Here is a 22,743-nt window from a genome sequence, read left to right on the forward strand (position 1 = left end):
CGTGAGCATGATGGGAAGGAAAATTGTGCTCAAGTGCTGAAAGAAGAATTACATAGAATGCTTGGCATAGAATATGTGAATGATGAGCATGATTGCAATGTTGTTAGCATGAATTCTATGAATACCCATGATGCTAATGATATGCAAAGCCACAAGCTCGGGGATGCTATATTTGATGAAGATGATCTTTTTAGTTCTTCCACTTTGAATGATCAAAATTATTTTGATGAAAGCATGCCCCCTATCTATGATGATTATTGTGAGGATACTTATGCTTTAAATAAGAGGGATGATAAAATGTGTCATACTCTCGAGAACCCTTCTGCTAAACCTTGCTTTTTCATTATGGACACAATTTGTAGTACTCAAGTCTTTTACGATACTCCCACTACTATTCTTGAGAATAGATTTCCTTATGTGGAGAGTAGTAAAATTTCTATGCTTGTAGATCATGAAAAGAAAGCCTTAGGTGATGGTTATATTGTTGAATTCATTCATGATGCTACTGAAAATTGCTATGAGAGAGGATCATATGCTTCTACTTATTGCAATAGTATGAAGCTTCCTCTCCATATGTTGAAATTATTGAAGCTATGCTTGTTTTGCCTTCCTATGCTAGTTGATTCTTGCTCCAATAAATTGTTTGATCACAAAATCCCTATGCATAGGCAGTGGGTTAGACTTAAATGTGCTAGCCATTTGCTCCATGATGCTCTCGTTGTGTTTCAATCCTTACCTTCTATGTGAGCATCATTGAAATCAATGCCTAGCTAAGGGCGTTAAACGATAGCGCTTGTTGGGAGGCAACCCAATGAATAAATTTTTCTTTGCTTTTTGCTTCCTGTTTTGTTTTCTCCACACCATCATAATTCTGTTATGATTGTGTCTTTTGTGTTTCTTTTTGTTTTTGTGCCAAGAAAAACCGTTATGATTAGTCTCGGTGATGATTGTTTGATCATGCTGGAAAAAGACAGAAACTTTCTGCTCACGAAAAGAACTTTCATTTTTATTCTGTAAGAGCTTTTGAGTTGATTATTTTTGCTAATGATTTCTATGCAATTTCTTCAGACTGTCGTAATTTTTTAGATTTTTGGAAGTACCAGAAGTATACGAAGTATACAGATTGCGACAGACTGGTATGCTGTTAACAAATTCTATTTTTGTTGAGTTGGTTGCTTATTTTGATAAAACTATGGATCGTATCGGAGGGTATTAGCCATGGAAGATTGAAAATACAGTAACCCAACATCAGCATAAGTAGAATTTAAGTTTGCTACAGTACCTAAGGAAGTGGTGGTTTGCTTTCTCATACTAATGTTATCACGAGTTTCTGCTTAAGTTTCGTGTTGTGAAGTTTTCAAGTTTTGGGTGAAGTTCTTATGGACAAAGAGATAAAGACTGGCAAGAGCTCAAGCTTGGGGATGCCCAAGGCACCCCAAGAGACTCAAGGATGTCGTAAAAGCCTAAGCTTGGGGATGCCCCGGGAAGGCATCCCCTCTCTCATCTTCAATCCATCGGTAACGTTACTTGGGGCTATATTTTTATTCACCACATGTTATGTGTTTTGCTTGGAGCGTATTGTATCGTAGGAGTCTTTTATTTTTTGTTGTGTCACAATCATCCTTGTTGCACACCTAGATAAAGAGACATGCACTCACCGTGATTTTGTCGAGCTTCACTTATATCCTTTGGTAGACAATTCAGCTCACATGTGCTTCACTTATATCTTTTGAGCTAGATACTTTTGCTCTATGAGCTTCACTTATATCTTTTAGAGCGCAGCGGTGCGTGGCTTGGTAGTTGATCTATGCTTTGAAAGTAGTCTCAAAAGGGGTAGTTATCCAAAGGGATACGAAAACTTCCACCTTCATGTGCATTGAATAGTTAGAGAAGTTTGATTCATCTCAATTAGTTTTGAGTTGTGGTTATGGTAATATTAAAGTCATGCTAGTAAGGTGTTGTGGATCTAGAAATACTTGTGTTTAAGTTATTGATTCCCGTAGCATGCACGTATGGTGAACCGCTATGTGATGAAATGTGAGCATGATTAGTCTATTGATTGTCATCCTTTGCGTGGCGGTCGGGATCACGCGATGGTTTATACCTACCAACCCTTCCCCTAGGAGTATGCGTTGAATGCTTTGTTTCAATTACTAATAAAAAAAATTCAACAAGTATATGAGTTCTTCATGACTAATGTTGAGTCCATGGTTTAGATGCACTTTCACCTTCCACCATCACTATCTTCTTAGTGTCGTGCAACTTTCGCCGGTGCACAAAACCCACCATTAGCCTCCCTCAAAACAGCCACCATACCTACCTACTATGGCTTTTTCAAAGTCATTCCAAGATATATTGCCATGCAACTACCATCATGACATGTGCCACCACGTTTACATTGCCATTGCATGATCGTAAGATAGCTAGCATGATGTGTCCATTAATGTCTATGCCATGCTAGATCATTGTCACGATACACTACCGAAGTTATTCCATATAGAGTCATCATTGCTCTAAGTTTTGAGTTGAAAGTGTGATGATCATCATTGATGGAGCATTGTACCATGTGAGGAAATAAAAGAGGCCAAAGATGCCCACCAAAAAAAAGATGCCAAAGATGCCCACCCAAAAACAAACAAAAAAAGAGGCCAAAGAGCCCACCAAAAAAAGAGAGAAAAAGAGAGAAGGGACAATGCTAACACCTTTCCACACTTGTGCATATTAAGCACCATGATCTTCATGATTGAGAGTCTCTCGTTTTGTCACCACCATATAGCTAGTGGGAAATTTTCATTATATAACTTGGCTTGTATATTCCAATGATAGGCTTCCTCAAAATTGCCTTAGGTCTTCGTGAGCAAGCAAGTTGGATGCACACCCACAAGTTTTTCTTAAGAGCTTTCACATACTCTTAACTCTAGTGCATCATTTGTATGGCAATCCCTACTCATTCACATTGATATCTATTGATGAGCATCTCCACAGCTCATTGATATGCCTAGTTAATGTGATTATCTTCTCCTTTTTTGTCTTGCAACCTCCACCACACTCCACACCATCTATAGTGCTAAAACCATGGCTCACGCTCATGTATTGCGTGAGAGTTGAAAAGGTTTGAGAAAGTAAAGGTGTGAAACAATTACTTGGCCAGTACCGGGGTTGTGCATGAATTAAATTCGTTGTGCAATGATGATAGAGCATAGCCACACTATATGCTTTTGTAGGGATAACTTTCTTTTGGCCTTGTTATTTTGGAAGTTCATGATTACCTTGCTAGTTTGCTTGAATTGTTATTGTTTCCACGTCAATAGCAAACTATTGTTTTGAATCTAACGGATCTGAACATTCATGTCACATGAGAGAAGTTACAAAGGACAGCTATGTTAGGTAGCATGCAACATCAAAAATTCGTTCTTTATCACTTCCCTACTCGAGGACGAGCAGGAGTTAAGCTTGGGGATGCTTGATACGTCTCCAATGCATCTATAATTTTTTATGGTTCCATGCTATTATCTTGTCAACTTTGGATGTTTTATATGCATGAATATGCTATTTTATATCTTTTTCGGACTAACCTGTTAACTCAGTGCCAAGTGCCAGTTTCTGTTTTTTCCGTGTTTTTTTGCCCATTTTCAGACGGAGTCCAAATGGAATGAAACTTTATGATGTTTTTTTGGACCAAAAGAGACCCCCGAGGCTTTGGAAGAAGGCTAGATGGGCCACGAGGGAGTCACAAGCCCTCACGCCGCCACCCCCTCCCCCCCCCCCCCCCCGTGGTGGCGAGCAGGCTTGTGACCTCCTCGTGGGCCCAACCGACGTAATTCCACCGCCATAAATTCCTATAAATTCAGAAACCCCCAAAAAGAAACCTAGATCGGGAGTTCCGCCACCGCAAGCCTCTTTAGCCACCAAAAACCAATCTGGAACCTGTTCTGGCACCCTGCCGGAGGGGAAATCCATCTTCGGTGGCCATCTTCATCATCCCGGCGATCTCCATGACGAGGAGGGAGTAGTTCTCCCTCGGGGCTGAGGGTATGTACCAGTAGCTATGTGTTTGATATCTCTCTCTCGTGTTCTTGAGATGTCTTGATCTCGATGTACCATGGGCTCTGCTACTATAGTTGGATCTTATGATGTTCTTCCCCCTCTCCCTTCTTGTAATGAATTGAGTTTCCCCTTTGAAGTTATCTTATCGGATTGAGTCTTTGAGAACACTTGATGTATGTCTTGCACGTGTCTATCTGTTGTGATCAACTTGCGGGTTTGTGACAATTGGGAACCTATGCATATGGGTTGGCACACGTGGATACATGTGAGTACTTGATGTATGTTTTGGTGATCAACTTGCGGGTTCGTGACATTGGCAACCTATGCACATGGGTTGGCACACGTTTTGACTCTCTGGTAGAAACTTTGCGGCACTCTTTGAAGTTCTATTTGTTGGTTAAATAGATGATTCTGAGATTATGTGATGCATATCATATAATCATGCCCACGGATACTTGAGGCGACAATGGAGTATCTAGGTGACATTAGGGTCTTGGTTGATATGTATCTTAAGGTGTTATTCTAGTACGAACTCTATGATAGATCGATCAGAAAGAATAGCTTTGTGGTGGTTTTGTACCCGACAATAATCTCTTCGTTTGTTCCCCGCTATTAGTGACTTTGGAGTGACTCTTTGTTGCATGTTGAGGGCTAGTTATATGATCCAATTATGTTATCATTGTTGAGAGAACTTCACTAGTGAAAGTATGAACCCTAGGCCTTGTTTCCACGCATTGCAATACGTTCGTGCTCACTTTTACCATTTGTTTCCTTGCTGTTTTTGTAATTTCAGATTACAAAAACCTATATCTACCATCCATATTGCACTTGTATCACCATTTCTTCGCCGAACTAGTGCACCTATACAACTTACCATTGTATTAGGTGTGTTGGGGACACAAGAGACTCTTTGTTATTTGGTTGCAGGGTTGCTTGAGAGAGACCATCTTCATCCTACGCCTCCTGCGGATTGATAAACCTTAGGTCACCCACTTAAGGGAAAATTGCTACTGTCCTACAACCCTTTGCACTTGCAGGCCCAACAACGTCTACAAGGAGAAGTTTGCGTAGTAGACATCAGGAGCCACCCTTAGGGTTTCCCCCCTAGGTGGTGTGGCAGCCCCCCCAGATGGGAGGTGTGGCGGCTAGGGCAGGGGGAGGGGGTGGCGCACCCCTTAGGTGGGCCTTAGGCCCACCAGCGCCAGGGTTCCCCCCCCCCTTCTCTCCCTCCTGCACCTTGGGCCTCTTGTGGGAGGCGCACCAGCCCACTTTGGGCTGGTTGCCCTCCCTATTTTGGCCCATGCTACCTCTTGGGCCTGGTGGCCCCTCCCGGTGGACCCCCGGGACCATTTCCGGTGGTCCCAGTACGCTACCGGTGACGCCCGAAACATTTCCGGTGTTCAAAACCATCCATCCTATATATCAATCTTTACCTCCGGACCATTCCGGAGCTCCTCGTGACATCCAGGATCTCATCCGGGACTCCGAACAACTTTCAGTAACCTCGTATAACATTTCCCTATAACCCTAGCGTCATCGAACCTTAAGTGTGTAGACCCTACGGGTTCGGGAAGCATGCACACATGACCGAGACGCTCTCCGGCCAATAACCATCAGCGGGATCTGGATACCCATGGTGGCTCCCATACGTTCCACGATGATCTCATCAGATGAACCTTGATGTCAAGGATTCAATCAATCTCGTATACAATTCCCTTTGTCTGTCGGTATAGAACTTGCCCGAGATTTGATTGTCGGTATACCTATACCTTGTTCAATCTCGTTACCGGTAAGTCTCTTTACTCGTTCCGTAGCACGTCATCGTGTGACTAACTCCTTAGTCACATTGAGCTCATGATGATGTTCTACCGAGAGGGCCCAGAGATACCTCTCCGTCACATAGAATTATGGTGTTGATCATGTTTTGTTCAAGGAAGAGGTTTAGTCAATGGGTCTGCAATATTCAGATCTGTATGTACTTTACAAATCTCTATTACTCCACTGTGGACATGGTCCTAGATAGAGTTGTAGCGGCGTTTGATGTGCTTCGTCTTTCGGTGAAACCTGGGCTCCTTGGCTATGCTAATGGCCCCAGTGTTATCATAGAATAGTGTCATTGGACCCGACGCGCTTGGAACCACTCTAAGGTCGGTGATGAGCTCCTTCATCCAAATTCCTTCATGAGCCGCTTCTGAAGCAGCTATGTACTCCGCTTCACATGTAGATGCTGCCACGACTTCTTGCTTGCTGTTGCACCAGCTCACTGCCCCACCATTCAAAACATACACGTATCCGGTCTATGACTTAGAGTCATTCGGATCTCTGTCGAAGCTAGCATCGACGTAACCCTTTACGACGAGCTCTCGTCACCTCCATAGACGAGAAACATCTCCTTAGTCCTCTTCAGGTACTTAAGGATATTCTTGACCGATGTCCAGTGTTCCATACCGGGATCACTTTGGTACCTCCCTACCAAACTTATGGCAAGGTTTATACCAGGTCTGGTACACGGCATGGCGTACATTAGGGAGCCTACAGCTAAAGCATAGGGGACAGTACTCATCTTCTCTCTATCTGCTGCCGTGGTCGGTGACTGAGTCTTACTCAATCCTACACCTTGCAAAACTGGCAAGAACCCCTTCTTTGAGTTTTCCATATTGAACTTCTTCAATATCTTGTCAAGGTATGTACTTTGTGAAAGACCTATGAGGCGTCTCGATCTATCTCTATAGATCTTGATGCCTAATATGTATGCAGCTTCTCCAAGGTCCTTCATCGAAAAACTCTTGTTCAAATAGGCCTTTATGCTCTCCAACATCTCTATATTATTCCCCATCAATAATATGTCATCCACATACAGTATGAGGAAATCTACAGAGCTCCCACTCACTTTCTTGTACAGACAGGCTTCTCCGTAAACCTGTATGAACCCAAACGCTTTAATCACCTCATTAAAACGAATGTTCCAACTCCGAGATGCTTGCACCAGCCCATAGATGGAGTGCTGGAGCTTGCACACTTTTTTAGTACCCTTAGGGTCGACAAAACCTTCTAGTTGCATCATATACAACTCTTCCTTAAGGTTCCCGTTAAGGAACGTTGTTTTGACGTCCATTTGCCAAATTTCATAATCATGAAAAGCGGCAATTCCTAACATGATTCGGACTGACTTCAGCTTCGCTACGGGAGAGAAAGTCTCTTCGTAGTCAATTCCTTGAATTTGTCGAAAACCCTTTGCGACAAGTCGAGCTTTATAAACGGTCACATTACCATTTGCATCAGTCTTCTTCTTGAAGATCCATTTATTTTCTATGGCTCGCCGGTCTTCGGGCAAGTCCACCAAAGTCCATACTTTGTTCCCATACATGGATCCTATCTCGGATTTCATAGCCTCAAGCCATTTGTTGGAATCCGGGCCCGCCATTGCTTCTTCATAGTTCGAAGGTTCACCGTTGTCTAACAACATGATTTCCATCACAGGGTTGCCGTACCACTCTGGTGCGGAGCGTGCCCTTGTGGACCTTCGTGGTTCAGTAGCAACTTGATCCGAAGCTTCATGATCATTATCATTAACTTCCTCTTGAGTTGGTGTAGGCGCCACAGGAACAAATTCCCGCGCTGCGCTACTTTCCGGTTCGAGAGGGGGTGTAATTACCTCATCAAGTTCTACTTTCCTCCCACTTACTTCTTTCGAGAGAAACTCTTTCTCTAGAAAGGATCCCTTCTTGGCAACAAAGGTTTTACCTTCGGATCTAAGATAGAAGGTATACCCAATAGTTTCCTTAGGGTATCCTATGAATACGCATTTCTCCGCTTTGGATTCGAGCTTCTCTGGTTGAAGTTTCTTCATATAAGCATCGCAGCCCCAAACTTTAAGAAACGACAACTTAGATTTCTTGCCAAACCATAGTTCATACGGTGTCGTCCCAACGGATTTACAGGGTGCCCTATTTAAAGTGAATGTTGCAGTTTCTAATGTGTATCGCCAAAATGATAGCGGCAAGTCTGTAAGAGACATCATAGATCGTACCATATCTAATAAAGTGCGATTACGACGTCCAGACACTCCGTTGCGTTGCGGTGTGCCAGGCGGCATCAGTTGTGAAACTATTCCACACTTCCTTAGGTGTGTGCCAAACTCGTGACTCAAATATTCTCCTCCACGATCAGACCGTAGACACTTAATTTTTCTATCACGTTGATTCTCAACCTCACTCTGAAATTCCTTGAACTTTTCAAACGTCTCAGATTTGTGCTCCATCAAGTAGATATACCCATACCTACTCAAATCATCGGTGAGAGTGAGAACATAACGGTAGCCACCGCGAGCTTCAACGTTCATTGGACCACACACATCAGTATGTATTATTTCCAATAAGTTGGTCCCTCTCTCCATTATTCCTGAGAATGGAGTCTTAGTCATCTTGCCCATGAGGCACGGTTTGCATGTGTCAAATGGTTCTAAGTCAAGAGACTCTAATAGTCCATCAGTATGGAGCTTCTTCATGCGCTTAACACCGATATGACGAAGGCGGCAGTGCCACAAGTATGTGGGACTATCATTATCAACTTTACATCTTTTGGTACTAACACTATGAATATGTGTAACATCACGATCGAGATTCATCAAGAATAAACCGTTCACCAGCGGAGCATGACCATAAAACGTATCACTCATATAAATAGAACAACCATTATTCTCTCACTTAAATGAGTAGTCGTCTCGCATTAAGCAAGACCCTGATACAATATTCATGCTCAAAGCTGGTACTAAATAACAATTATTAAGGTTTAAAACTAATCCCAACGGTAGATGTAGAGGTAGTGTGCCGACGGCGATCACACCGACCTTGGAGCCATTCCCGACGCGCATTGTCACCTCGTCCTTGGCCAGTCTCCGCTTATTCTGCAGTTCCTGCTTTGAGTTGCAAATGTGAGCAACAACACCGGTATCAAATACCCAGGAGCTACTGCGAGTGCTGGTAAGGTACACATTAATAACATGTATATCACATATATCTTTAACATTGCCGGCCTTCTTGTCCGCTATGTACTTGGGGCAGTTCCGCTTCCACTGACCTTTTCCCTTGTAATAGAAGCACTCGGTCTCAGGCTTGGGTCCATTCTTTTTCTTCTTCCGGGCATCTGGCTTACCGGGCGCGGCAACGGCTTTGTCGTCTTTCTTGAAGTTCTTCTTACCCTTGCCCTTCTTGAAACTGGTGGTCTTGTTGACCATCAACACTTGATGCTCTTCCTTGATTTCTACTTCTGCAAACTTGAGCATCGAGTACAACTTGGGAATGGTCTTCTCCATCCCTTGCATGTTATAGTTCAGCACAAAACCTTTGTAGCTTGGTGGGAGAGACTGGAGGATTCTGTCAATTATAGCATCATCCGGCAGTTCGACTCCAAGTGAAGTCAGACGACCGTGTAACCCAGACATTTTGAGTATGTGCTCACTGACAAAACTGTTCTCCTCCATCTTACAGCTAAAGAACTTGTCGTAGACTTCATATCTCTCGACACGGGCATGAGCTTGAAAAACCAGTTTCAGCTCTTGGAACATCTCATATGCACCGTATTGCTCAAAACGCCTTTGGAGCCCCGTTTCCAAACTGTATAACATGCCACACCTAACCAGAGAGTAGTCATCACTCCGCGTTTGCCAGACGTTCAGAATATCCTGGGCTGCTGCGGGAGTGGGAGGGTCACCTAGCGGCGCATCAAGGACATAAGCCTTTTTAGCTGCTTCAAGGATGAGCTTCAAGTTGTGAACCCAGTCCGCATAGTTGCTACCATCATCTTCCAGCTTGTTTTTCTCTAGGAATGCGTTGAAATTGAGGTTGACGTTGGCCATCTACAATATTTATAAAGAAAACTTTTAGACTAAGTTCATGACAATTAAGTTCATTTAATCAAATTAAGTATGAACTCCCACTTAAATCGATATCCCTCCATTCATCTAAGTGATACATGATCCATGTTGACTAACCCGTGTCCGATCATCATGGTGAGCAACTTCATGCTAATCGTATTCAACCATACGACTCATGTTCGACCTTTCGGTCTCTTGTATTCGAGGTCATGTCTGTACATGCTAAGCTCGTCGATTCAACCTAGGTGTTTCGCGTGTGTAAATCTGGCTTACACCCGTTGTATGCGAACGTTAGAATCTATCACACCCGATCATCAGGTGGTGCTAGAAGACAACGATCCTTCGCAACGGTGCACACTTAGGGGAATATGTTCTCGAAATTTTAAGAGAGATCATCTTATTATGCTACCTCGTTCTAAGCAATAAGATGAAAAACATGATAAACATCACAATGCAATCATATAGTGACATGATATGGCCATTATCATCTTTGCTCTTTCGATCTCCATCTTCAGGCATCGCATGATCATCATTGTCACCGGCGTGACACCATGATGTCCATCATCATGATCTCCATCATCGTGTCTCCGTGAAGTCGTCACGCCAAGTACTACTATCACTACTACTATAGCTAACCGTTAGCAATGAAGTAAAAGTAGTAAGCACATGGCGTTGCATCTCATACAATAAATTAAGACAACTCCTATGGCTCATGCCGATTGTCATACTCATCGACATGCAAGTCATGAAACCTATTACAATAACATGATCATCTCATACATCATACATGCAACATCACAACTTTGGCCATATCACATCACATGTCAAACCCTGCAAAAACAAGTTAGACGTCCTCTAATTGTTGTTGCAAGTTTTACGTGGTTGATTTGGGTTTCTAGCAAGAACGCCTTCTTACCTACGTGACACCCACAACGATGATATGCCAAAGCTATTTACCCTTCATAAGGACCCTTTTTATCAAATCAAATCCGACTAGAGTAGGAAAGACAGACACCCGCTAGCCACCTTTATGCACGGTGTGCATGTTTGTCGATGGAACCAGTCTCACGTAAGCGTACATGTAAGGTCGGTCCGGGCCGCTTCATCCCACAATACCGCTAGAAAAGAATAAGACTAGTAGCGGCAAGCAATTGACAAATCATCGCCCACAACCTTTTGTGTTCTACTCGTGCATAGAATCTATGCATAGAAAACCTGGCTCTGATACCACTGTTGGGTAACGTAGCATAAATTCAAAAAAATTCCCATGCATATTCAGATCTTCCTATGGAGAGACCAGCAACGAGAGAGGGGTGAGTGCATCTTCATACCTTTGAAGATCGCTAAGCGGAAGCGTTGCTAGAACGCGGTTGATGGAGTCCTACTCGCGGCGATTCAGATCGCGGTGTGATTCCGATCTAGTGCCGAACCACGGCACCTCCGTGTTCAACACACGTGCAGCCCGGTAACGTATCCCGCACCTTGATCCAGCAAGGAGGAGGGAGAGGTTGGGGAAGCTCTCCGGCAGCACGACGGCGTGGTGTCGATGGAGAGACGAGGTCTCCTGGCAGGGCTTCGCCAAGCACCATGAGAGGGGGAGGAAGGAGGCGAGCAGGGTTGTGCCGAGAGGACAAGAAACCTTGTGCAAAACAGCCCCAAACCCCTCTCTATTTATAGGAGGAGGGGAGGGGGATCCACCCCTAGGGGTTCCTCCCTAGGTGGTGCGGCAGCCCCCCAGATGGGAGGTGTGGTGGCTAGGGCAGGGGAAGGGGCTGGCGCACCCCTTAGGTGGGCCTTAGGCCCACCAGCGCCAGGGTTTCCCCCCCCCCTTCTCTCCCTCCTGCGCCTTGGGCCTCTTGTGGGAGGCGCACCAGCCCACTTTGGGCTGGTTGCCCTCCCTCTTTTGGCCCATGCTACCTCTTGGGCCTGGTGGCCCCTCCCGGTGGACCCCCGGGACCATTTCCAGTGGTCCCGGTGGTCCCGGTACGCTACCGGTGACGGCCGAAACATTTCTGGTGTTCAAAACCAGCCATCCTATATATCAATCTTTACCTCCGGGCCATTCTGGAGCTCCTCGTGATGTCCGGGATCTCATACGGGACTCCGAACAACCTTTGGTAACCTCGTATAACATTTCCCTATAACCCTAGCGTCATCGAACCTTAAGTGTGTAGACCATACGGGTTCGGGAAGCATGCACACATGACCGAGACGCTCTCCGGCCAATAACCATCAGCGGGATCTGGATACCCATGGTGGCTCCCATACGTTCCACGATGATCTCATCGGATGAACCACGATGTCAAGGATTCAATCAATCTTGTATACAATTCCCTTTGTCTGTCGGTATAGAACTTGCCCGAGATTCGATCGTCGGTATACCTATACCTTGTTCAATCTCGTTAATGGTAAGTCTCTTTACTCGTTCCGTAGCACGTCATCGTGTGACTAACTCCTTAGTCACATTGAGCTCATGATGATGTTCTACCGAGAGGGCCCAGAGATACCTCTCCGTCACACGGAGTGACAAATCCCGATCTCGATTCGTACCAACCCAACAGACACTTTCAGAGGTACCCGTAGTGCACCTTTATAGTCACCCAGTTACGTTGGGACGTTTGATACACCCAAAGCACTCCTACGGTATCCGGGAGTTGCACAATCTCACGGTCGAAGGAAAAGACACTTGACATTAGAAAAGCTTTAGCATACGAACAATACGATCTAGTGCTATGCTTAGGTTTGGGTCGTGTCCATCACATCATTCTCCCAATGATGTGACCCCGTTATCAATGACATCTAATGTCCATGATCAGGAAACCATGATCATCTATTGATTAACGAGCTAGCCAACTAGAGGCTTGCTAGGGACACATTGTGATCTATTTATTCACACATGTATTACTATTTCCTATTAATACAATTATAGCATGAACAATAGACGATTATCATGAACAAGGAAATATGATAATAACCATTTTATTATTGCCTCTAGGGCATATTTCCAACAGAATTGATATTTGTGTGCGAGAAAATTTAATCTCAATCACAACAATGTCATTGTATCGGTAGAGAACATGTCAAACATTAATAACCATGTATTTCTTGAATTTTAAAATTCAATAGAAAATGATTAAAATGCAGATCTGGCCTAAACATGAGAAATGCTAATAAATAGCAATGGTTGTTGTAGCACTAATATGCTAAAAAGCTGAAAATACAAGCAATTAAGCAAATAATGCAAATTTGTATAAGATGTCGGTGGCTGAACCGCATCTAAATAGGCCCAAGTATAGCAGCCCAGTAAGGACCAACCTGGTCCTGGGGCTGCCCGGCTTTGTCCGGCCAGCCGCCCCCGCACCGAATTAGCTGCCCCGCACCACCCACGAGCCCCACTCACTCCTCGATGCAGCCGACGGGAGGGGAAACCACCGGCGCATCCCCGCACATCTCCGGCAGACACCGGCATGTCACCGACGAGCCCTCCTCATCTGAAGAGGAGACCATGACGATGGGTGCCTGGTGCAGCGAAGTGGTGGCGAGGCTCTCCGGAGCCCATGAGCCGGGACGATGGCTGAGGGTTGAGCGTCGGGCACGTCACCACGTGGCACGGCAGGGGCGAGGATGAGGGCAAGGCCTCATCACGGGGCACGACGCGAGAGCGAGGCCTCAGTGTGGGCGGGCGCAGTGCGAGGGCGAGGCCTCGATGTGGGCGGCACGCTGCGCGAGGGCGAGGCCTCTACGTGGGCAGGCGCGGCGCGAGGGTGAGGCCTCGAAGCGGCCTGGCATGGAGCGAGGGCGAGGGCGAGGGCGAGGCCTCGTCACAGGCGTGCAGGAGATGGGATGCGGTGTGGCCATTGCACCGGCGGGCGAGGGCGAGGCCTCGGCGTGGCCGACGGGTGGAGCGCAGGCGGCCACGACCTCGCACTGCCGGGCACGACATAGGCGGGTGCGGCCACGGCCATGGCCCGAGCGTCACCTCTGCTCGCGCTTGAGCGTTGGGCCACGCTGGAGCCGAGGGTTGTGTCCCGAGAACTCCGTTGCACGCGCGGTACTGCTCCCTATGGAGTCGCCTTGTCGAGTCAAATTGGAACTCATGAAAAGATAGGCTGAGAGCTATGCCTGAGACTACTCACAATGGGGAGTAACATAGAGTAGTAACATATATATGTTACTAGTCCAAGTTACTACCTCCACAGTGGATAGTAACATAGGAGTAGTAACATTGAGTCTATGATTTATTAGACTATAGACTCATCTTGCCTTGGTATCCGCTATGTTATTCATAGAGGTAGTAACATGCTAAGTTACTCAATTTTTCTCTCTTCTCATTTATTAGTTGTCACATCATACTTTTTGCTTAGGTGGCACTTATGCAACGGCCACATCATTCAATGCAAGGTAAATAGAAAACAATTGTACCTTTTTCCCTTTGCATCATTGGGTTGTTGATTTGCCTTATACTTTGAGTCGATGGGAATCCATTGATGTTCTTTCTCATTCTGCACTGATGTGTTTGGGCAGCAATTGATCCATCTCCATGTGCACATGCTCGTATAGACTGATTTGCATATGCAGAGAACTTAACCATTCATTAGATCTTGAATTTGATGGTAGGAAGGCGAAATCAAATGGATAATCTCCTGATTCAATTTTCCCTTTTACAGATGATGCATTTCAAAGCATCCTCGTCTTTGCCGTGAGAGGCCGGTGGACAACAACGTTCGTTGCGATCTGTAGGGCTGCGTTCCGGATCTGGTGTTGTCGTTGTCATTGCAGAGATGTCGCCATCCGCATTGGGCACTGGGCGAGTCGGTCAGGGAAGAGCGTGCTGATAACGTGTTAGAATAATATGAGAGACAACCATCGAGAGATGTGTAAAGTGAATCCTTGATCTTTTATTAGATGATTGTAAATATTTATACAGGTAGAAAGGTTGCCTTGAAGAGGCATCCATTCACGAGAGATGGCATTGAACCGACGCGGCAGTTGTCAAAAGCAACTGCGTGCAATTGGTACAAGGGAAGATTCCTCCATAATTAACACATGTTAACTAAGTTTTAACAATAACAACGACTTGCATACTACACCATGTAGTGGTATATTGGGTCACTTCACCATCCATCTATCTCTATGTGCGTTTGCGCACCACATGAACCCCATCCCAGTGACATTGAATGGAGGTCATCTTCCTTGGATGCTTTCTCGGTGATCGCACCAAGTTCGCGTAGACCATGAAGGTGTGCTCTTAGTTCAAGAGCACTGACGAGATGCATAAAGAGGGAGACGATCTGATGTTGAAGGCGACGAAGGCGGAGTTGAAGAGGTTGTATCCTGGCCCAACCAAAGACGCCATGTCAATGAACATGTGGTGGACGATGGATGAGGTCGACTCGGCCTATCCAGGTCAGAGAGCCCAGTGGGCCAAGTACAGGCTTGTTATGGCTCATGTTGACCAATCAACCATCAGGCAAGCGCCCGCCACCATCGTTCATGAGGATGACAAGAAGGGGAGACGTTAGCAAAGCCGACTCGATGGAGATGGTTGTCATGGCGCCCGAGCCAGGAGGCCGTACACTGTCGTTGGAGTTGACAATTACAAGGCTAAAGGCCAGGAGGCCGTACACTGTCGTTGGAGTTGACAATTACAAGGCTAAAGGCTACTGCCGCTCCCAACGCCTCCAAGCTCGCCACGGCTAGGATGCAGTGCTTGTTGGAATGGCAACGCTTTGGAAAACAACGCGATGCTCAAGCATGGCTCCTCGCATGCAGTCTGCTAACCTGCGGAAAACAGCTGAGCAGTCTGCTAACCTGCGGAAAACAGCTGATTCAAGCGTTCCTACTCAACCATCGAGAGATCTGTGTTTAGGTCTGGATGTGCAAAAACAGCTGATTCAAGCGTTCCTACTCAACCAGATCCGGAGGTGCCTTAAACATCGTGCGGGCCAAGATTTAGGTGCAACACAAGCAACCAAACAAGCCAAAACTGCATATCACAATCCTTATTGAACCTAATGTAGACTACCAAACGGACCTAAAGTTGCCTTTAGACTCTGGCATACACGCTAAACGGCAGTGAGGGTTATTCATGCTTTGCAATAGATTGATTTTGGTCGATCTCAATAAAATTTAGCAAATGAGAACGAGTGCAAAAACAATATTTTCAAGTGTGTTTGCACTCAATGTCTAAAATCAATGTATATGATACTGAAAGAAAGAAAATGTTTTTCCCTCACTGAAAGACAGAAGTACGAATCATCCCTCTACCAAGCCTGCATTTGCCACACACACAAAGTTTTAGTTCCTCAAATGGAGGATATGACATCTCATTGATCAGTGTGTGTGTAAATGTTCAAATCAAGAAAATGTTGAGCAGAAGGTCTGCTCTAAATACTCTTAACCACCAAACAAGAACCCAGCTGCCTGATCCTCGTTCCCGTTGCACAACTTGAGTGCTTGTATTACAGATGCCCGGTCAAATCCAAGTTCCACGAGCTTTGTGACTTTCGCTTCAAAATCTCCCCCCTGACAAGGGTTCTTAAAACGGTCAAGATCAATCTAATTCATGGACTCTCAAAAGAAAACAAATATATAGAAGGCCACAATTTTGAAGATAAATTTGATACCTGTGGGGTCACAGCTGGGGCTCCTACAAACAAAATCAAAGTTGGTTGCAATTAATCAGTACTTTGATAGGCTAAAAGTTATCAGAAGATCACAGTTTTCCAAGTCAAGGGACTACACAAGAGTATCAGTAAAGTAACCTGCAGGAGAGGATGGCGGTGGCACATCAGGAGTCTTCTCCCGTGCCTTTGACGATTCCTGGATGACATAAAGTAAATAAGGATGTATGGATGATGTATCATAATTACAGGAAAACCAATGCTGGTTTATGCAAAGCAGTAATTTTGCTTACTCCAGCTGCTCCTTGACTAGAAGATGCTAGGTTCGACGATTTCTCTCCATCGCGTATATGTGAAGGGATGTCTTTCTCTGAAGATACCATATTAGAGGGATTGAAAAACCAAGACTTGCAAAATTGTAGAAGTGATGATAGAGTACAAATATAGGGATGTTCAATATTGTGAAAAAACTAGTAATAATATCTCAACTTACTCAAGATTCAAGAGCTAAAACTAGAGAATAGAAACATGAAATAGGCAAGCTACTAACCCTGTAAGAAGGGCACTGACACTTCACCACCTCCTACTCTAAGGACATTGTCCTTTAGGTCAATTATGCACTGCATTGGATAACAAAACACATCATTATGGGGTGCCACTAATCAACCCAAGTGAGTCAGATGTGGCGGATTATTCCAAAACTAAAGTCATACAATTACCTGATGTTTCCGCAGCATATCAAGCCCGAAAAGGAATTCCATGTTAGGAGCATCCAATACTGTGAAGGAACAGGGATAGAAAGCATGGCCTATCTGTCCAAACATAGCAAGCATTGTGAATTGATGTTACTACTTTAATTAATTATAACTTATCCAGAATTATCATGATGATCAAAGTTATACCATTAGGTTTGAAGAAAGTACTAAAGGCTCTGATTCAACTTAACGAGTACCCTTTTTGTGAAACAGACAACATATTGTACAACAATCAAATTCATAATTTTGTACCAGAGTAATGAGTTTGGTATTATATTATTACTATGTCTCTCTAGGCTAAATAGTACTTGTTCAGACTGTAAATTTCTCAATGGCGCACAAATGGATCGTTCTCAAAAGGACTGGAAATTTTGACGTTGGTACAGCAATTTACAATATCAAACCTTTATTGCCGCTACATGTATTCTTCCAAGTATCTCTGATTGACCAACTCCAATAGCAACTCCTCTGTAACGCTGATCAAGGAGCCTGAGTAACCTGCAGATGATAGTCCATCGTGTGATCAGTTTGTATATGGCATGGAATGGATTTCAGCGAATGTCTCCAGAGAACGATTTACATTCGCCTGTACGGTAAAATCGCATTGCATGTGATAAGATAAAACTCTTAAATATGTACTCCCTCAGTCCCTTTGTTCCTAAATACAAGTCTTTTTAGAGATCCTAATATGGACTATATACGGAGCAAAATGAATGAATCTACACTCTAAAACATGTCTACATACATCAGTATGTAGTCCGTATTGAAATCTCTAAAAAGACTTATATTTAGAAACGGAGTGAGTATATGACTTCTACACGCAGAATGATCATATGAGATATGACAAACTAAACAGTTGCAATAACAACATATTAATTTATAACCGTACCCACAACGTTCAGCACAGTCTTTTGATATGATGGTTGACTGAGCTCCACTGTCAACAAAGGCCTGTAGATGAAAGAAAAGCTAAGAGATCGTGTATACAAAAAGATTAGCAGGAAGCAATCAAACATCTGAATAAATCCGTATCCGGTCATAGATATCTTTTAGTTGGTAGACTGCTAGTACACAAACGCAAGTAATAGAAAGGAAGATTTAACTTCAAGAATAAACCGTTGGGGGTAGATAATACAATTGGCAATTGTTAAAATAAGATTGTGTTCTTCTCAAAAGAAAAAGATTGTGTTGCAGTTATTTAGCTAAGATTGATGCAATCAACAATGATATATGAAAGGAGTTATAGCAAAGTCTATACAAGCTCTTTGATATTCAGAATATATCATCTAAAAATATTGTTTGGGCTTTTGAGTACAGGCAATGCTCAGCTGCACACCATGTTCGTTATCTACAAATAGATATATGAAATAACATAATACCTTCAAAGGTACTCCGTTGACTTCCATATCCACATACAGCATAACCTGAAATAGAATGCCGGTCAGTTAATAAATAAGAATAGCATGTAAAATAAAAGCATACTTGACTTACTAAAGAGTCAACATACCACTCGACCAAATGCTTCAGGATTATGCTCTATAGCAGCCTCCCAATTTTCATCAATGCCTTTCTGAATTACAAATTACAAGTACTCAGAACGTCAGGTATCTAACTGTAAGATTGCTGAGGTGAACATGAGTATAAAACACAGTTAAGACAGAGCAAAGCTTTTGTGTGCACCTCATTTCACATAAAAAGCATATGTTATGATAACAACTACTCCCTCCGTTTCTAAATACAAGACCTTTTAGAGATTTCAATATGAACTACAAACTGATGTACATAGACATATTTAAGAATGTAGATTCACTCATTTTGCTCCGTATGTAGTCCATATTGAAATCTCTAAAAAGGCCTTATATTTAGGAATGGAGGGAGTAATACTTTTATATTATCCGACCATGAAAGCTAGCAGAACTTACATACTTACATGCATGAAAAAAGAAATCCCACTTTTGCACCATGCACCACTCTGACTCTTCTTATACTCGGTCAAACGTATATTCCTATGTTTATGATAAGCATTCTTAAGGCTTGTTTGGCATTGTTGTGCTTGTGGATTTTGATAGGCTTGAGCTGCTTTTAGATAAGTACATGTTTGGCTAAATTTTCTCTTGATGAAGTTGCAAACATATCCATGTAGGCATTGGATACGTTATGTTAGAGATATAGGAAGGTTAAGAAAAGGAATAACTCAAGTTAACAGTATTTCTGTTGGATACGGTTGGGTCTATTAGAAAGAAAAGTTAAATTAAGAGTCCAACTGAAATAGGAATGTAGAGTGATGGTTTGGACTTGAGTTTGAACTGAGATCCAACTTGTGGATCAAGTCAGTTGCTCCCTTTCCTTAACCAAATTGCTCCTTTTCCTTAACCACTGCCTCTCTTTTCACGTCAGGATAGAGCCCTGCCGTCAGATTGTTGAGGGCAAGTGGGCCTTTACCCTAACCAAATTACCTTGCTGTGGATCAAGGTTCATCTTCTCTATCGCAGAGCATATTGAATGAAAGATGAGGGCAACCATTGGATAACAAAATTCATTTACATTTAGTTTGATTAACCTTCTTATGACTGCTTCTCCACAGCGGCTTAAGAAATAAGCACTGCACTCTAACCTAAATAAGCCATCCCTTGGGTTGGTCATGTAATGATGATTGTGATATTTAACATTTGCCTTGTAACACATGAGAAGCCTAAACAGTCAACAGGTGTTATCCTAAAAAAAAATATCTACCTGCCGAATTGCAGCTTCAATTTTCTTCTGAGCCTCGACATCAAATGGATCAGCGTACAATAAGGCCTGAAAAAAACATAATTATCAATGACTTAACCTATTATTATTCAGCAAGTTTGCAAAAAAATAGAGCACAGCAAGAAAAAAAGCATGGAACTACCATCTCCCGAAGTGGTCAAATATATCTATGTAGAGAACTTGCAACATGTGAAATTTTACGGCATATGGATGTAACAACATGGAAATATATTTACAGATGCTATGGAATTAATGCAAGAAGAAGCATACATTCTCAACTTTTTTCACCAAGAGCACAAAATAACTATCAGGAAAAAAACAGTTCTGCTAAGTCTTAATCGACTGAGGTTTTCTTATCGATTCAGAAAAGTGCAGCTTCGCAGAACAGTGCAAGTTGCATTTTCAGTTTTCTGAACCGATTGAGACTTCAGAAATTGGACTTAAATGCACCCAAATAAAAAATAGCAACTAGCTGATGAGATCCTCACAAGTTCTTCTTCCTGTTTGCGTTTCAGTTGTAGTCTTTGTTGGTGGTGCGACCGCAAGATGTTTTGCAACTCAGTGATGTCACCTCCAAGGATGGCTTGTGCTAATGAAGGATCATTCTGCAAATTAAAAAGATATCGGTTCAAACAAAATAAATTATCATATTTTCTGCAACTAACATCTGGGAATTGTGACCTGGCCAATATTGATAAATCAATGAAGCTACCAGCAAAGCTGTACCTGAAGGAGTTGCGCCATAAGTTGTGAATCACCACGAATATGTTGTTGGAAAGCTTGAGGATTTACTGCCGATCCATCAGGATTTAACCTCATAATATCCTGAGATGGCCTGAAATTTTTCACCCAAGAAATTAACTAGAAGAAAACATTGTCACTGCAGTGACACTAAAATTCATGAGGATTAGTAAAGCTAAAAAAATGTAGTGCATCTCTTTCAACATCATGCCAGTTCTGATTTGTGGTTGTGATATACCAAAATTAGAGCTAAGAGCTACAAAGAAGAAACCATCTTGACGTACCAATAAAAGAAAACAAGACGTCACATGTAAGACCAGAAGCATCATATCAGGCATAATAAACAGCAGGAATGTAACCCCCTGAAGAAATTCGCTGGAGAACAACCAGAGATGTAGAAAGACAACAACCGAACCTAATATTGGAGGCAACCAACATCACAAGGTCACCATCATGGACTCCGATGGCGCTGAGCTTCTCGGAATTGCTCATCTCCTTGCCATTGAACTGAAGCAGCTGCTGCTGCAACGGCACTTGAGTCTAGCCACGCACAGACACCCAAAATCAACAATGTGAGGTCAAACCAGTCAAAGCAAAACCTGGAAGAGAAACCAGAAGCAAGATTTCGCTTACCTCCACCTCAAGAAGCGCCTTCAAATTCTCCACCTGCAAAACACACAGGGCGGACAATTCAGCCAAAAACCCGCACAGATTTCGCATCCATGGATCGCAATCACAGTTTAGTTTTAGCTCTGAGAGCAGAAGAGGCGCGATATTCTAGCCAAACCAAGCCACCACAGCAATTGGCAACTAAAGATCCGATCGAGTTTTACGCCTAAGCACGGGGCAGCAACACGCCACGGGGAGTGAATTGCGCGTCGATGCGGTTCCCGCTTTCTCGCCGGAGTTCCTCGGCCTTCTCGCACACGAATTTTGGCCCAAAGAAGCAGCCTTTATTGCCCGTCAATATCGAGATGGGGGAGGGGGGAGTAGAGGAGGGGCCGAAGGGGGCGGGGACGGAGGCTTACGGATTCATCGGGGTCGACATCGAGATTGAGAAACTGCTCGTCAGCGGTCATCACGGTAAGCTTCATCTCGCCGCCGCCGGTTGGAATCGCCAAGTCCTCCGCCTCGGGTGTGGACAGAGGGAAGGAAGGAGGCGAGTCTACGGGCGTCAAATCGGGCTGCCTTCTTGCTTGCAGAGGTGGTAAAGAATCCTGACCCTGACGGTGTATTTGCTGCGACTTGCTGACAATACGGTCCACGCCGTTCGATCCACGAACCTGGAGGGCCAACTCCAGCAGGAAACGATATCTGCCTTGAATACTTCTGCAAAAAAAAAATGCTCTATAATTCGTTGAGGGGTTTGAGTTAGTCAAAGAATATCGACCCCTAAAAATGTATGTCTTCGATGAAGACTTTGGTATTTCCTCAAATAATTTGAAAATGAGGAAATTGGTGTGTCCGTGAAAAATTGATGCGGAGACTTTGAAGTCTGAAGACTTTTGTTTTTGTAGTTTCATTTTCTGTATTTTGAGTCATAGGACCGCTATACTGTTAAAGGGGTCGAGGTAAAAGTAAGGAAAAGTTTCCAAGTGATGCTCATCTCAAAGACTACACATACCCAATCCTTAGAGTGAAGCCTTTGGAAATCGTTTACAGTTTGGTCAAATTCTTCACTAACGGAAACGAAGATCTTCTGGTCTCTGGGGAATTTGCTCTAACTAAGGAGTTAGGTTTTCGCAAGTGCGAATTACCTACTAGTGAGGAACATGAGTGATATGAGGACTTTCAGAGTTGAAACGCTTTGACCGTTGTTGCGCCGCGCGCGAGCTGTCCCCAACATTATCCATATAATGGTCATGTCATTAGGGAATTTGTGCCAAATCATGTCGGGATTGCTCCCTGTCTATAAATAGCCCCCCCCCTAACCACTAGCTGGTTGGCTGCT

At 43.8% G+C, this 22,743-nt stretch overlaps 1 protein-coding gene across 1 annotated transcript; it reads right to left on the reverse strand.

Annotated features, from left to right (window-relative positions):
* Positions 1 to 16,082: 16,082 nt before the first annotated feature.
* LOC123401728 (protein DNA-DAMAGE INDUCIBLE 1) lies at positions 16,083 to 22,013 on the reverse strand. Its single transcript, XM_045095583.1, has 16 exons — positions 21,821 to 22,013; positions 21,426 to 21,458; positions 21,208 to 21,332; positions 20,778 to 20,886; positions 20,540 to 20,656; positions 20,034 to 20,099; positions 18,808 to 18,870; positions 18,680 to 18,724; positions 18,190 to 18,251; positions 17,705 to 17,798; positions 17,265 to 17,357; positions 17,096 to 17,165; positions 16,839 to 16,915; positions 16,687 to 16,744; positions 16,549 to 16,571; positions 16,083 to 16,447 (listed from the first exon to the last, which is right to left on the reverse strand). The coding sequence occupies exons 1-16, from the start codon at positions 21,884 to 21,886 to the stop codon at positions 16,319 to 16,321; spliced, it is 1,230 nt and encodes a 409-aa protein (XP_044951518.1). The 5' UTR covers positions 21,887 to 22,013; the 3' UTR covers positions 16,083 to 16,318.
* Positions 22,014 to 22,743: the final 730 nt, after the last annotated feature.

This window comes from Hordeum vulgare, chromosome 6H, assembly GCF_904849725.1.
Source record: "Hordeum vulgare subsp. vulgare chromosome 6H, MorexV3_pseudomolecules_assembly, whole genome shotgun sequence".
Taxonomy (NCBI): domain Eukaryota; kingdom Viridiplantae; phylum Streptophyta; class Magnoliopsida; order Poales; family Poaceae; genus Hordeum; species Hordeum vulgare.